Source organism: Cryptotermes secundus, unplaced genomic scaffold (assembly GCF_002891405.2).
Source record: "Cryptotermes secundus unplaced genomic scaffold, Csec_1.0 scaffold102, whole genome shotgun sequence".
NCBI lineage: Eukaryota > Metazoa > Arthropoda > Insecta > Blattodea > Kalotermitidae > Cryptotermes > Cryptotermes secundus.
This window is the reverse complement of record NW_019741300.1, coordinates 259,729-275,097: the sequence shown is the minus strand read 5'-3', so window position 1 is coordinate 275,097 and position 15,369 is coordinate 259,729. Positions and strand designations below refer to the sequence as shown.

General features: G+C 38.1%; 1 protein-coding gene across 1 annotated transcript in view; it reads right to left on the bottom strand.

Annotated features, from left to right (window-relative positions):
* Positions 1-3,200: 3,200 nt before the first annotated feature.
* LOC111872674 (zinc-type alcohol dehydrogenase-like protein C1773.06c) overlaps positions 3,201-15,369 on the bottom strand; it is a 44,450-nt gene continuing 32,281 nt past the window's right edge. The window contains exons 4-8 of the mRNA XM_023866779.2: positions 14,200-14,369; positions 12,127-12,280; positions 9,616-9,763; positions 9,376-9,528; positions 3,201-5,788 (exon numbers count right to left, since the gene is read on the bottom strand). Coding sequence (XP_023722547.1) covers positions 5,672-5,788; positions 9,376-9,528; positions 9,616-9,763; positions 12,127-12,280; positions 14,200-14,369 — 742 coding nt within the window. The 3' untranslated portion in view covers positions 3,201-5,671. The remainder of the gene's footprint in view (positions 5,789-9,375; positions 9,529-9,615; positions 9,764-12,126; positions 12,281-14,199; positions 14,370-15,369) is intronic.

Here is a 15,369-nt window from a genome sequence, read left to right as displayed (position 1 = left end):
ACAATTTAGAAGTTCACTTTAATATCGATAAAAACATGGGATATTTACATTTTTCCAACCTTCTCTTCCAACTTAAATAGGCTACTCAGAATTCAACATTTCGAAGTTCACATATCCCTGATTATTATTGCATGCACCATATAGAAAGGAGTGCATAGTGAAAACTACAATGTGGAAGTTTTGTAACAGAACACTGTACATATACATGAAAAGATAGTTTCTCATACATCTCACCTTCCACTGTTATAATACTAACCATTGCAATACATGGCATAAATAGCTGCCTTCCACAGAATACTTTTATTACGGTATATTCATTTACATGATCTATAATAATACAGTGAATCTATATATGTTGAGTATAACAGCTTATTTAGATCTTTCACTATAGTAACACTGAAGAGAATGAGAGAAAGTTAAAAACACTTAATTTTAAACTATAAAATAACTGACTATGAGATTCACATGGATTTATTAGGTTTTCCGTATTAAAGCATGCTGTCTGTTTGCCAGTCTGATCTGTTTCTTTAATTTTATGGGAATTTTATGATATTAGACATAAATTTCTACAGAATGGAGCCATAAAATCTCTTGAGGTGAGAGCAATACTGGCAACCCTAAATATATGTAAAATCTTTATGGTATGCATGCTATTTGTGTGTCATGATATTACAAATGGGGCCATCTACATAACAATAATATTGTCACATGTAGCAGTGACTAAGATGCAGCTTTGGATTGGTAGATCAGTTTACTGGATCTTCACTAGTCATAACTACAATTAGTTCTTACACTCTTAAGATTACTGTAACTATAGCATATAAAGTCTTCAAGGCTGTTAACACTACACAGCTGAATCCTCACAACTCCTTTCTGTGACAGCTTCATGTCCTTGACTCAAGGCTTTTAGCTATGACTGACTGCAAATGACCTTCACTCTCCCCTCTAAACCTCTGGCATGGACTCCACAGAAAACACCTATTATTGTAGACATGTTTACATTTCTGTTGCTTAGCACTGGGTATGGCATGGACCACACTGAAAAATCTTCTTCTGCTGTCAAAATTGTTGCATAACCTAGCAATAGACTGTTTACCAAGAACCTGTCTTCACGGTAACTTGTTTACCAACCCATTGTCGAGCAATGGGTGTACATGTAACATTATCTATGAATGTAAGCAAAGACAAATCAATACTAATGTATCACTATGCCTTTATTGTGCAAAGGTGGTTTCGACTTTCAAGAGATCATCATCAGGTGTACTTACAAGAATCAGTCTTAGTTCTTCAATTGAACTGAGTCATAGTTATTAAGTTGTTAGGTGGCAGGTTGACCCAGTGCAAGTCTAAGCAGAGCCGCAATGCAAACAAAAAAACAACAACAGGGATTCCTTTGCATACACATACATATAAGCATTAAACTCTCTACTTATGAGAACAAAACTAATTGAGAATGACACAAGACAGAAAACTGCTGAGCAACCCAAAACCGACGAAAGAAGTAAATCAACACTACGAAGATTCTGAGAAGGGCCCCCTCACTTTGCATCGACTTGCTACTTATGACTATAGCAAAACCTGATGATCCAAAAAAACTACTCCTAATTTTAAGCTTATCTTCGAACCAACTCTATATCTCAAGTGTAACCCAAGTAGTTAACTGGGAAATCTGAAAACATTTTTAAAATCAAAACTATATAAAAAGTTATCAGTCTTAATATCCAAACAAACGCAAAACTTTAGTGTGTATTTATTAGTATATTTAACAATATGGTAGTATTCATTATCAAAAATAAAATAAATTGTAATAATATGGATCCATATTAAAATAAATTCAAGAACTAAGACTGAATTCTTGTAAGTACACTTGATGATGACCTCTTGAAGGTTGAAACATGTAGCGAAACACCTTTGCACAATAAATGAATGGTGATATATTAGTACTGATTTGTCTCAGTTTACGATCACAGATATTACTGTTGTACAGACAGCCACATTTGTAGTATATGTAAAACGTCTACTCCAGTAAGAGCATAACAGAAATTAAGAAACTGACACATCTACCGCAGCATTATTCAACAGCATCACACCCGTGAGAACAGTGTCTAGCAGTGTGATGAAACAGCACATAATGCAGTTACATCCACTGTCCTCATAATGCTCTTTATTACTGAACACCATGCGGTTCAGAGGTTGTCTTGCAACAACTTCTGAATTAGATCATTTGGGTTTTGTAATCATAATTCAGCAGTATAAACTCTGACAACGAAATCATTATGATAACTGATGAACCACTGTGGTAAAGACCAATACAAGATTTGTATGTAGCATATTTTGTGTCTATATCAGTTAAAACATAATTACAGTATCAACATTTGAAGATGTCTGTTGGATTTCTTAAGACTATGCATAAGTGCTTGGCTCAAAGCTTCAGAAAGAGACAACTTAACCCTTCAGCGCGGTCATTTAAATTCAGCTGCTGTGTCTCTCCGGCAGTAATATTTTCAGCCGACCATTTAAATTTTGCTCGAAAATGATTTATTCATCATTATTCTTAAATTATATGAGATAGGAACATGAATCTTTCACTAAAATGATCTTAAAAGATGGATTTATAATCTTACCTTATAATATGAGCGCCCGGTATCTCGGCAATGGAAGCAGGTGGTTTAGAAGTTGAGCAGTGTATGGTATGCCTTGAAGCATTCTTCTAAACACAATGCTGCCTCACATTCACCACACCAATACTTCGTATCTTTCCTTTGGCCCTTTTTTTCCGCAAACCACACATATTCTGTGCGGTCTTGCCTTCTTCTCCGTGGGGGGAATACACTCAAGGAAATGTCTTTCCGTGAGTCGTTTAGGCGGCGGCTGAACTGATGGACGGCCGTGTACAGGATGACGTACCCCAGAACCGTGCTTTTCCACGAGCCCTTGCACTAGGGAAAGTCTGAACTGTAGTGTCCAGGTTTCGTTTGTTTGTGTGGGACCGATAGATTACCATACTGTTGTGGATTGCTACATTGAGTAACCGCCTGAACAATTTTAGGTACCACTTGGTACCCTTCTTTCGTTCAAGCAGGTACGGTTGTAGCATCTGGTCTTTCAGATCCACCCCGAGCATGTTTTTGTTGTAATCGCAAACAACCACAGGCTTTATTTCTGTCTTGTTTGCACGATTAACAACCACACGCATATCGTTTTTATGGTATGTGGATATCATGGTCACCCTTTTTTTGTCTTGCCACGTCTCCTGAGTGCTGAGCACAGTGTTCACCTTTTTTTCAATTTCTTATTTTTCACTAATGGAGGAACGTTTTTCCTGTTGGGACGTAAGGTTCCAACACAGTCTGTAGTTTTAGACTTCAAGAAACGAGCCAAATCAGGGGAGTTATAAAAATTATCCATCCACACTGTGTGTCCGCGACCCAGAAGATTTTCTAACAGTGTTATTACAATTGCTGTAGTTTTGTTTGTCTCTGCAGTCACATACTGATTTGTTAGTTCCATTCCTTGTCCAGTATAGACAAGAAAGGACCAAACATAACCAGAACTAGACTCGCAGAGTTCAAACGTTTTGATACCAAATTTCGCAGCCTTGAGTGGCAAGTACTGCTTGAAAGACAGACGACCTTTCCATAGGGTCAAGGATTCATCTATGGCAATGTTGTGACCTGGAAGATAGAGAATCTGAAATTTTCTACTCAGGTGCTGAATGACGGGATAAATTTTGAAAAGTTTGGAAGGGCCTTGGTACTCATTTTGCTTGCTGTTGTCCGAAAAATGCAGAAATCTCATTATGACCTCAAGTCTTTCCAGAGGTAAGGTCTCTGCAAAAAACGGAGTGAACAGCAGGCGGTTCTTTGAGTAATAAGACCTCAATGTAGGCCTCTGATCAATGCCAGTCAACATAATTAGTGCCAAAACCACGTACATTTCGTCCACTGTCACATCTTCCCACTTCCGAATCCTAGAGCGAAATGTGAGAGGTCTGGCGATTTTCGATATTTCCTGTTGAGCATACCTGTTCGTTTCATCAACAATCAGCTGCACAAGGGAAATATCGAAAATGCTTTCAAAAACACTGATGACATCTAGTTCAGCAGTGTCGAACTGAAAACACTGATGACATCTAGTTCGGCAGTGTCGAACTGGGGACCACACACACCACAAAACAATTCTCGCGAAGCGTGAAATGAATCGATATCTTCCCACACAAATCTCCTGGGCACCTCTTCCAATTCATCGTGGGCCACGATATCCTCAGGCTCACTGTCCCTTTCACTAGCACTGATGGTTTCAGGTGGCACCAGTTGTGTGTAATCATAGTCCGATGCACTGTCATCATCGGAACTATAATTACTTAGGGTTTCGTCATCCAATACTTCGTTCAGCACGGTCACTTGTTCGACCTCCGTCAGCGCACGACTTGTGGAAGGGCCAGCCATGATAGGACTCAAAGTTTTGAAGTAAACTGTTGGTGGCCTGGTGTATGGAAATTATGAAGACACGCGTCTTTAGCTTGACAGCTCAGCTGCAGTAAATTCAACCTTTATGTTATCATAACAAGGGGTTGGTGCTATGCGTTTCATATTCCATCCATTTTGGCTGCAGCAGATGTCATAGGGGTGACCATAGAATTCATGAAGTTATTCTAAGAACTGGCTGGTATGTAGTTCACGAAAGCAGCTTAGCTTTCAGGACAAAATTTCTGGGCATCCCTCGACTCGACCACCAAGGTCAGTACGATAAAATGGAGTCAACTGGAGCGATAATACATGAAGGAATTAGTTCTTTTTTCCCCCCGTATCGTCACAGCGGGTGACCACAGTGTTCTGCCTTTAATTCGTGATGTTATTCTAAGAACTGGCTGCTATGTACTGTGCGAAATCAATCGATCTTGCAAGAACAAATTTCTGGACACCCCTCTTCTAAGAATTCTAATTAAGTGGGTTGATGTGGCCTGCTCAGGGCAATATGATATTATTCACACAGCACATAATACGTCTCCGCTGTTTATAACTTCATACGAAAGAAAACACGCCATTCATAACAGTTTGAATGATGAAATCTCTTCTCGAAGAAACACGCTTTTGCTGCAAGACAGGCATAGGTAACGATAACGCACCGCAGCTAAACTTATGTTTCATATATATATTGTTCTTCTGACAACAGGCCAGCGAAAAATCTAACAATCTACAGCAAAACCATCAATTATTATGGGCGTTATAACATAGGTGTGCAGCTGGACGATACATAGTCGTCGAACCCCCGCGAACCATTTAAATCCCTTGATGAAACATACATGTCAAACCGTGCTGAGTGGTTAATAAAACAAGACCTCCAAACTCGATGCTTCACAGCTTCTAAAAGTTGTATCAAAAGTGTTTCTTCATAATATAAACCCTGCTTTTAAAACAAATCTTAATTGTTCATCAGTGGTTAATGAGGACATCAAAGCCTATTTACTAACATTTGAATACTGGACCAAAATGCATTCCCTGCAATACCTGGTCTTTGTGGCAAAGAATGCTATGTAATAGGATGCTTCCACAACACAGCCTGGCTCTTCACCAAACTTAGATGAAACTATTCTTCAACTGGCATGTTGCCATGATTCAGCATGTTGCAGACTTAATCCTGAAATTAAAATCTGGAACATGGAGGTGTTTTAATTTACTGAATGGAATCTGAGGATTGCCCTGCCTGCTATTTCCGACTGACAAAGTTTCTTCACAACTTCGCAAGCTTCTTCAGCTGGGAACACACAATGTGGTGGAGGTTCAATCTGGAAAAAAAATAGAGGACACTGCTGAAAGAAAGCACATGCATGCATGTACGCGCATGCACACAAACACACACACACACACAGGGCCATTGTCAGGCATACACGATGATTTGCATAAACTGTTATACTGTATTACAAGGTGCTATCAGAAAGTTCCGGGACTAAGTCAAAAAAGGAATGCTAGCTTAACTTACTCAATTTTGGCTGCCATCTCCTTCAAAATAGTCTCCTTTGGAGCATATACCTGATCCCATTGTTTTTTCTATGCTTCAAGAGCACTGTGGAAGTCATTTTCCTTAATGTTGTACAGTACTGCTTGCAATTCCCTTTGGATGTCAAACACTGTTTCAAAATGTTGTCCATTCAGTTTCATTTTCAATTTGGGAAACAAAGCAAAATCACAGGGGGTTAAGTCTAGAGAGAAGGGAGGATGGGGAACAATAACAATGTTGCTGTTAGTCACAAATTCTTATGGTTTTCAGGGATCTGTGGGCGGGCACGTTGTTGTAATGAAGGAGCCAGTTGTGGTTGCACCCAAACTTCTTGTCTTTTTCGTAGCACATATTCTCTCAAGCATCTCAAAATATCACAGTAGAAGTCAAAGTTGACCATAGTATTAGGAGGAACAAATTCATGTTAACAATCCCCTTCACATTGCATAAAATAATGAGCATGCTGTTTGTTGAACTTTGGAGCTGCTGTTCCTTGTTTGCTCTTGGTGATTGTGGGCTCTTCCACTGAAATGACTGTTGCTTTATTTCTGGATCATAACCATAAATCCAACTTTTGTCACCTGTTATGATCCTAGAGATAAAAGATGGGTCCTTGTTAGCCTTCTATTGTAGCTCAAGGCACACGTTTATGCGCTGCTGCTTTTGATTGTTTGTCAAGAGTCGGGGAACAAACTTCATGGCAATGTGGCACGTGTTCAAATTTTCTGTTAATTAAACTCCATAACTGATCCCAACAGTGTGTGCTCATGGATTGTTCAGTGATAGTCTTTGTGGACGAGTTCTCACATTTCTTAATCATTTTCTGTTGTTTTGCTGGTGCTTGGTCGCCCTGAATATTTGTCATCTTCAACTGACACTCGACTGGCCCTGTAACGTGAATGTCATTCAAAACTGCTGACTTAAAGAATGTTCTCCAAAAGCCTCACAAAGCATTGCAAGGGTTTTGGTAGCAGATTTGCTAGCTTCACATAAAACTTGACACAGGCATGTTGCTTGATTTTGCCATCCATTGCAAACAAAACAAAACATGAAGTGAAAAAGCACTCGTGTAAAAACAATGTATGTTCACAGTGTGGTGTCATGTGGCAGACTGATACAGTAGGCTTGCAGAAGTGTGACCTTGGCCTTGCCTCTCATCTTTCACTGAGGCAGTTACAACAGTAACAGTCTGGGAACTTTCTGATAGCTGTACATCTGAAAAGTTTACCATTTAAACCAATTCTGATACCTGTCAAAATTAAATATATAAAATTATTTTACATTTTTTAAAATGATGTATTTGTGTCATGGCATTCTCCTTTCTTGTGTTCTAAACAGACTAAATGCAAGGCCAGATTTGAGAATTCGATTTTCCAGTATCAAGCTACACACACAAGAAAGAAATTGTGAAGAAAGGAAGAACCATTCTTTGCACTGGAAATTGCAAGTATGTGGTGTATTAGTTTTTAACCTTTATGTTTTGTATGCATGAAACGTGAATCTATTTCTAAATATGTGCAATAAGATAATATATTGATCCATATTCCAGTTTAACATCTATATACAGGGAGACTGAAAAGTCGCGCACATCAAACTAAAAGTTGTTATAAATTGTATTGCAGTTAATCTCCTACTGCCAGATGGTACTGTAGGAGTACTAACAATGAGTTGAATGCCATCTGTCATGTATCAGTCATAGAACGTCTGCAGTATAGCTTTGTTTTTGTGTGACAGACATGTTGTTTTCCAAGAACGAGTTCTCATTGTGGAACATCATTTTGCCAGTCATTCTTATGCACATGTCGCAGATGAGTTTCGTCAGGAATATCCAGATTCTGGAGTTCTAACAATTCAACGATAATGAGAATAATCAACCGATTTCGGGTATGTGGATCAGTTTCAGATAGGAAGAGATCTGGGAGACTGGCCATTTTGACTGAGGCTAAACTGGCTGATGTGGAGAAAATGTTAAAGTGTTCCCCTTCAAAAAGCCTGAAGAGACTATCAGCACAATCAGGGATTTTGTATCGAAGTGCTCAGAACGCGATGAAGAAGTTACACCTTCGTGCATATCGTGTTAGCTGTGTGCAGGAACTGAAGGACCTGGATAAAGAAAAACGCTTAGTGTACTGTAGATGGTTCTGGGCATTTGTTGGCAACCATAGAATTGAAGAGTTTGATTGGGTTTTCTTCACTGACGAAGCATGGTTTTGCCTTAGTGGCTACATGAACAGTCAAAACAATAGGATTTGCTCATCTGAAAATCCACATGTGTTACATGAAAAGCCCTTGCACTGTCAGAAAATTGGAGTGTGGCATGTTATATCACATCGTCGAATAGTGGGTCCAGTTTTATTTGAAACAACAGTGAACAGTCCAGTGTACCAAGACATCATTACACAGTTTATTGTGCTTCTTGAAGTTGATGAACATGAATGTTGGTTGCAGCAAGACAGTGCCACATGTCACACATCTAATGAAACCATGAAGTTCTAGCGTGAGTTTTTTGGTGACCGTCTCATTTCGAAAGGATTGTGACCCCTGCATTCGCCCAATTTGTCACCTGCAAATTTTTTCCTTTGGAGGTACCTCAAAGGAATGGTCTTTAAAAACAACACATACACTGGATGACCTCAAGAGGAACATTATGACGGCGATTAATAGCATCAGTTTACAGGTGCTCCACAAAGTGGCCTCAGACATGGTTAAAAGAGATCGTGCATGCATTGCTGAACAGGGAAACCATTTCAAGCATATATTGTAAAGACATGATTTGATTTTGCATTTCTAAGATAGAAGGTTATAAACATTAATAGTAAGTGCTGTATGTTGTGTAGTATGTGCATTAAACCAGCAAAATATAATGGCTTAGTGTGATGTGTGCGGCTTCTCGATCTCCCTGTATTGTTCTTACATATTTATGGTCCAGTTTTTTAGTTTCATTTATATATACTACTGCGTTTTATCAAGAATTAGTGTGAGAGAGAGTGTTGAGGTTCTCACAACATACGTGTATCAAAATTATGGTCTCCTGGTATGTGATGCCATGTAATTTGATAGGTAGGTATTCACATTTCAGAGGAATCTGTTGCTTCCAACAATTTAATAGTGTTTCATCTGACAAACTTCCTCTTCCCTTTCTACTTTGAAATATTGGAGTCATACTGACATGCAGTGTAATCAGTTTCAACAATCAGAAGTATTCACTTGGACTTGAATTTAGTTTTTCTCTCATATATACAATATCAAACATACATATAAAACATGCAACAGGAACTTTGTCTTGTTAATTTATATACCTTCAGAAACTTTACTTTGACTCTATATCACTTCCATGCATGTGATACTGCATGCAGATAAACATATTTCCAGTACCTCTCCTGTTCCCACTAGCTCAACCAATTGTCGTAGCTGTTCAATGGAGCCCATGTCAACAGGCTTGATACACTGCTGGCGTTCTTCTGCTCTTCGACTGAATTTTGGAAGCAATTTCTCAGCAACTTCAGAGCTGATAAATACAACACCACCCTAAAAATAGGAATATATCAGCTCATATCACTAGTTTAGACTTAACAGGAAGATGGATATGAAATTTTTAATGAACTATATGCGTACCCTACTCAGGCACTGAAGAGATCGATGCAGACTTCGAGATGTGGTTCCAAAGTCAATGACAATGTCAACAGTTCCTTGACAAGCATCCTTTGTGCGCTCAATAAGTTGTTTTTCATACAAGTCTTCATTCCACTGGACCACATTGACCCTTAATAAAAAGGCAAATGTTAATAAAATATAATCAAATGAGTTATTGGTCTGCTTGTGTGAAATCTCCCTAAATTCTCACTACCTATAATAATCAAAGCAGGGGAAAGTGACATTATGCAAATTATTTATAGAATAGGTTCTTGATGGTATGCATAGTCAGCTCAAAAAGCTCCTGCAATGACCATATGGAGTAGCACCAGTCATGCACACATGGATATGCATGGAATGGCTGATAGCTGTGACTGTAACCTACATTTAGAAATTTGTTCCAAACATTGTGGGTGACATTCTGTAGTGTTTTAACCATTGGCATAATTGTGTGGGTTTGGTACTGTCATGTTGTGATATGGCATCCATAATGGAGCAAAAAACTTGTGCGAAAGATTTTATCAAACAGGGCAGAACAGTTGTGAAAATCCATAGAATGTTCTGTGAAGCTTATGGCAACGAGGTTTTGAATAAAACTATAACCTATGAATGACACACATTTTTCAAAAGCAAAAGAACTCCAGATAATGACATCATGCAAACTTTAAACTTTGAGAAATAATTTTTGACTGCCCAGGTGAAAGACGTTATCTGTGAAAATCACACACTAACTGTATATAGTGTAGCAGAATGGCCTTACGAAGTTTCCCGTGAATGTTACAGTAGGAGTCGGTATTTATGTAAACATCATCTTTTGGCTGAACATTTTCCCGATGATGAAGCCATAGAAAGGGAAGTCACCACCTGGTTCCGATAGGAGCCCAAAGAATTTTATGCTGCTGGTTTTCAGGAGCTTGTGAAATGATGGGACAAGTGCCTCAATGTACAGGGAGATTATGCTGAGAAATATAAGCATTTTTCAAATTATTTGTTTAAGTTCTATATCCATTTGTAACTTACTTATTGAATTACCCTCCTATCAATATTTATAAAGTCCAACTGGCCCCAAAACATAAACATATCTACAAAAGTACAGGGTTGGGTCAATATAGGAAATTCTGCCACCACCCCCCCCCACCTTCCCGCCAAATAAAATAAAAATTTACTATAATTTCAAAGTTGACTCTTTCTACCTCAGAATTAACTGTAGAACTGCATGCAATAATTTTCCTGCTAAGACCAAAATCCTTCATCTGGTATGTTTTCCTATTTGGTAAACCTCAGCATTTTCCAACCACACTATTTATGAACACACAAATGAATGTTAACACAAATACTATTAATGTTTATTTTATCTCCCATCATACCTTACACGTACATCATCATTCATCACAGATATTGATGAGGCCTGAATTAGTTGCTTAGTTTAATTAGTTCTGATATATGGCATAGATTCCAGTCGCTTCTAACAGTAGCTATAAAATTTATTACAATGTCATGTGTTAGTGACAAAGACATGGGGTTTGGACTGACAACTGGATTTACCGAAGGCTTTACTGCCAGTTCAGTGTCTTCAGAACAGGCAGTACAGTGTCATCACCACGTGAATCACATGAGAAATAGGAGCATTGTTTAGTCTCAAACATCCTGGAGGAGGAGATACAGTGATCAATTTTACTGAATGCTAAGTGAAACAGTTAACCTTCCATGTACAGCATTTTTATTTCATTTATGGGAAGTTGTAAGGTGTTTCACTTGTCTCAGTGGTCATTAATGTGAACTAATAAGAAACTTGTAGATCTCTTATCCATCACTCTAATCCGTGATTCTTTCTCTAATCATATTCAACCAACTTATATGGGTCATTTAATTTCATGAAGGTGATAACCAAATTTGAAAAATAAAAATGTAGTAGAGAATGTGCCTCTTACGTGCATACAAACAAATCTGTCATTTTCCTGTAAATTATGCCTAAAAAAGGGATGGGGGGAATTTTTCCAGTTGTCTGCAAGTTTCTAATTTATAGAGGACTCGAAGCTAAATAAATGATTTGATGACGTTCAAGATTGAGACTTCACATCTGAGAGGTATTTTTGTGATTAATGTACTGCAGTTTTTAAGAAGAGAAGACTGGTAGCACTTTCCCCACATATACTCACATTTAGGGAAACCAGGATGGCTTAGTTACTAGACTGACTATGCTACAGGCTGTACAGCTGAGAAATCAGTGTTTGATTTCGGGTGGGTGAAAGAACATTCCCTCTTCTCCACAGCATCCAAACAGGCTCTTAGGCCCACTAAACCTCTCACCCAGTGGGTACTGTGTACTTTTACACAGGCTGTAAAGTGGCCAGGGTGTGACACAAACCACTCACCTCATCCTAGTGCCAAGGTTAAGAATGTGTATAGTTATACCTCCACTCTTCATGTGGTGGTATTTAATTAAATATAGGGATAATTTTATCTTTGCTTACATTTTATGTAGAGACTTACTTCTCATACTCCCGGGCTAAAAGGAAACCTTCATCTTTGAGTGAAGCAACAGTGATAGACACCCGATTCTTCATGTTCTGATAATGGTGACCAGCAATGCGCAAGGCCCACAATGCTAAGCCACCAGTGCCAACAATGAGGATCTTACATGAACCTGTGACAAAACAAAATGTAACAAATACAGGGGGTGAGCAGAATAATAAGAACACTTAGAAATTAAGGAACAGAATTTGTATTGGCTACATTGAAAGAACTTCAGCTGGCAACACTGAATGTTTTTCTTCCATTTGTTTATACTCTGTAGTGCTTGTGTCAGTGGATTATTGATCGTGCTGAGTGACATTCTGTGTAACAGAATTGGAAAATGGGAGACTTGTCTGATTTTGAAAGAGAACAGATTGGTGGTACATGTTTAGCTGGAGCATCTGTGACAAAAACTTCCACATTATTAGGTGTACAGAGAGCGGCAGTTTCTAAGGTTATGTCAGCGTACACGAATCATGAGAAGAAAACATCAGTGAAGAGTAACAGTGGGTGAAAATCAATGCTGACAGATTCATGGATTGATGAGGGAAACATTTCAGATACACTGTAATGGGTTTGCAAGCTCATATGGTATCTATTTTAATCACAAATCACATGATAATAACGGCACCTGCATGTGGGAGGCTGATGGACAGCGCCACTACTGATAGCTGGGAGAACTACAATGTGACAAGTACAGTAAGTGCCAAAAGATATAGTACTGAAATGAAAAGACATCCTATTGATACCACTGTCTATTCATGTGAAGGCCCCTTGCATGACAGGACCTTCTCAAATCCTGAAGAAATGGTCTGATCGCCATGTCCCTGTAGCGTTCTTGGGTGACGGTAAGAGCATCGCCTTCCTCATCCTCAATGAAATAGGGGCCTAATATACCGTGTGCTGAGACGGCACACCATATTGTCACACATGTACTATGTAGCGGTTTCTGGACGATAACATCTGGCCGCTCAAAACTAAGGAAACGAGGTGTCTGGTGACCACTTCCATACGAGCGGAAATAATACTAAACTATGAATACTTTTTCCTCCGTTGAGAGATACATTTCCAACAACTGCACAAAACAACTTCCTTTTCACTACTGGGAACAAGTGTGGCTGGAGCTATGCCCCGTCGACAAACACACATGCACCATCAAGACATGCGAGTTTCAGTACTGAAATGTACTGTATACTGCATACTGTAAATGCATGGACATAGCAACGTTGCTTTAAGTAACTTCAGAACATTGTTACATTTCTTTGATATCTGTCAGTTGCATGAAAATTCTGAATGCCTGGATAGAGCATAACTAAAATTTTTGGTACCTGTCTTTTTCTGTGAATGTGAAAAGAATGACTTACAAGTCTCTGTAAGTGTAGTGTCAGTAGTGTAAGTCACTAATGCACTGGATTACCATTTTTACTTCTGCAATTTCTTCCTCAAAATTTGAGATGGGGTCATCTAACTTCAAGTGACTGATATGCCAGCTGCATGTTCATGCAAATTTTTAAAAATTCCTTACTTTTATTGAAGAATAAAATAAATTCACATATTATTGTAGAATAAGACAGAACAACTTTTTCTTTGAAACTGACAAAGTTCTTTGTTATCGTCTATAAAAATATCTTTTCAGTTCTGGTGCCATTATTTTAAAATTGTGTAAAATGATTTCCCCATATTTTCACCAATCTTGATAAACAGCTAAATAAATAATGGAAAATTCATGAGTAAATGCAATATCTTTTCTGCTTTCATTACCTTAGTGATAGAGAAGTTTGTACTATAAAAATGTGAGTCATTGGTGTGTATTCAATGATATCACTCTAACATGAGTCTTCAGGTACAAATCTGAAACACACTCAGGAGACTCAAGTCGGATGGATAAGGATCTACCCTATATGATGCCTAACTAAATATACATTTTAGGAGCACAAGAAAGGCAACTGATTGCCACAAAAATATATTAAATGTATACAATCACTTGACTAGAATGGAAGTAAAGTAACAAAATAGCCCACTGCATTTAGACTTTCTACATAAACCAACCATTATCTCCTCGCTCTCGCAGAATGTTCTCAACATATTCATGTGCTTTGAAGACTGTGTTCATGGCAAGAAGGGCACCAGTGGGCAACATGGCAGCAACACTCAGTGATATTGTGTCAGGGATTTTCACCAGGTACTGCAATTCTGGAACAATGATGAACTCTGCATACCTAGAAGACAATAAGTAACATGAGTTGGGGCAGCTATTGAAATACCATCAGAAGTAGGCAATGTTTGATTTATACTGACTGTTGGTTTGATAAAAGTGTTACTCTCATTTGCTTACTGGAAGTTTAAATCAACTGTCCTCTATTCTGAAATTACCAGTTCTTCTTCCAAATTTAACTATATACAGAGTATGCTAGTCTTAATGGACGAATTCAGGGGTTTAATAGTAGTTGATTTAATTACCTACATTCTCTTGAAAGTTTCACATACTTTGGAAAACATGAAGTCATGATCGTACTGAAATTCATGTTATCATAATATGTGCATGCTCAGTAGGTGATGAAGGAACAAATTAAATTAAAACAAGCATGACTTACAAACCTTAATCACCTACCACATAGATTTGTAGTCCCATTAATCTATTATCCCTGTTATCATTATTATTTTATTTTTCTGAAGAATTTATTACTCACATATTTTTCATGTGTTAAAACTGTCAGATATAGTCTCAAAGTTTTGAACCATCTCCATGTTTTCAAGTGTTAACTTCAAAACAATATTTACAAATATCATATGTACGTAAGTTTATGATCTAGCTCCACATCACATTCTTCATACTTAACTCCAATGGTTTATTAGTTATTGCCATCAAATCAAATGATCTATTATCACACATCATATCAGGTCATTTTAATCAGTAGCATCAATGCTTGGGTTAGTCAAACACAAGTTCATGTGTTCAACATGTTATTACTGTGATGATGGTTAACTGTTACAATTAATATGTTGTTGGACATTATCCATCATCTTGTCAGCTCTTAAAAAACAGTCATGTTTCTTTTACAAAAACACAACGTTTCAGGGAGATAGGACCTAGCTCTGTCTATTGGACCCAACTGAGTAGGTTTTACCTGAAGACGGGGACAGAATCCAGTCCCCGAAACTATTTTTTTTTTAAAGAAACAGGGTGGTTTTTTAAGAGCAGACAAGATGATGGATAAT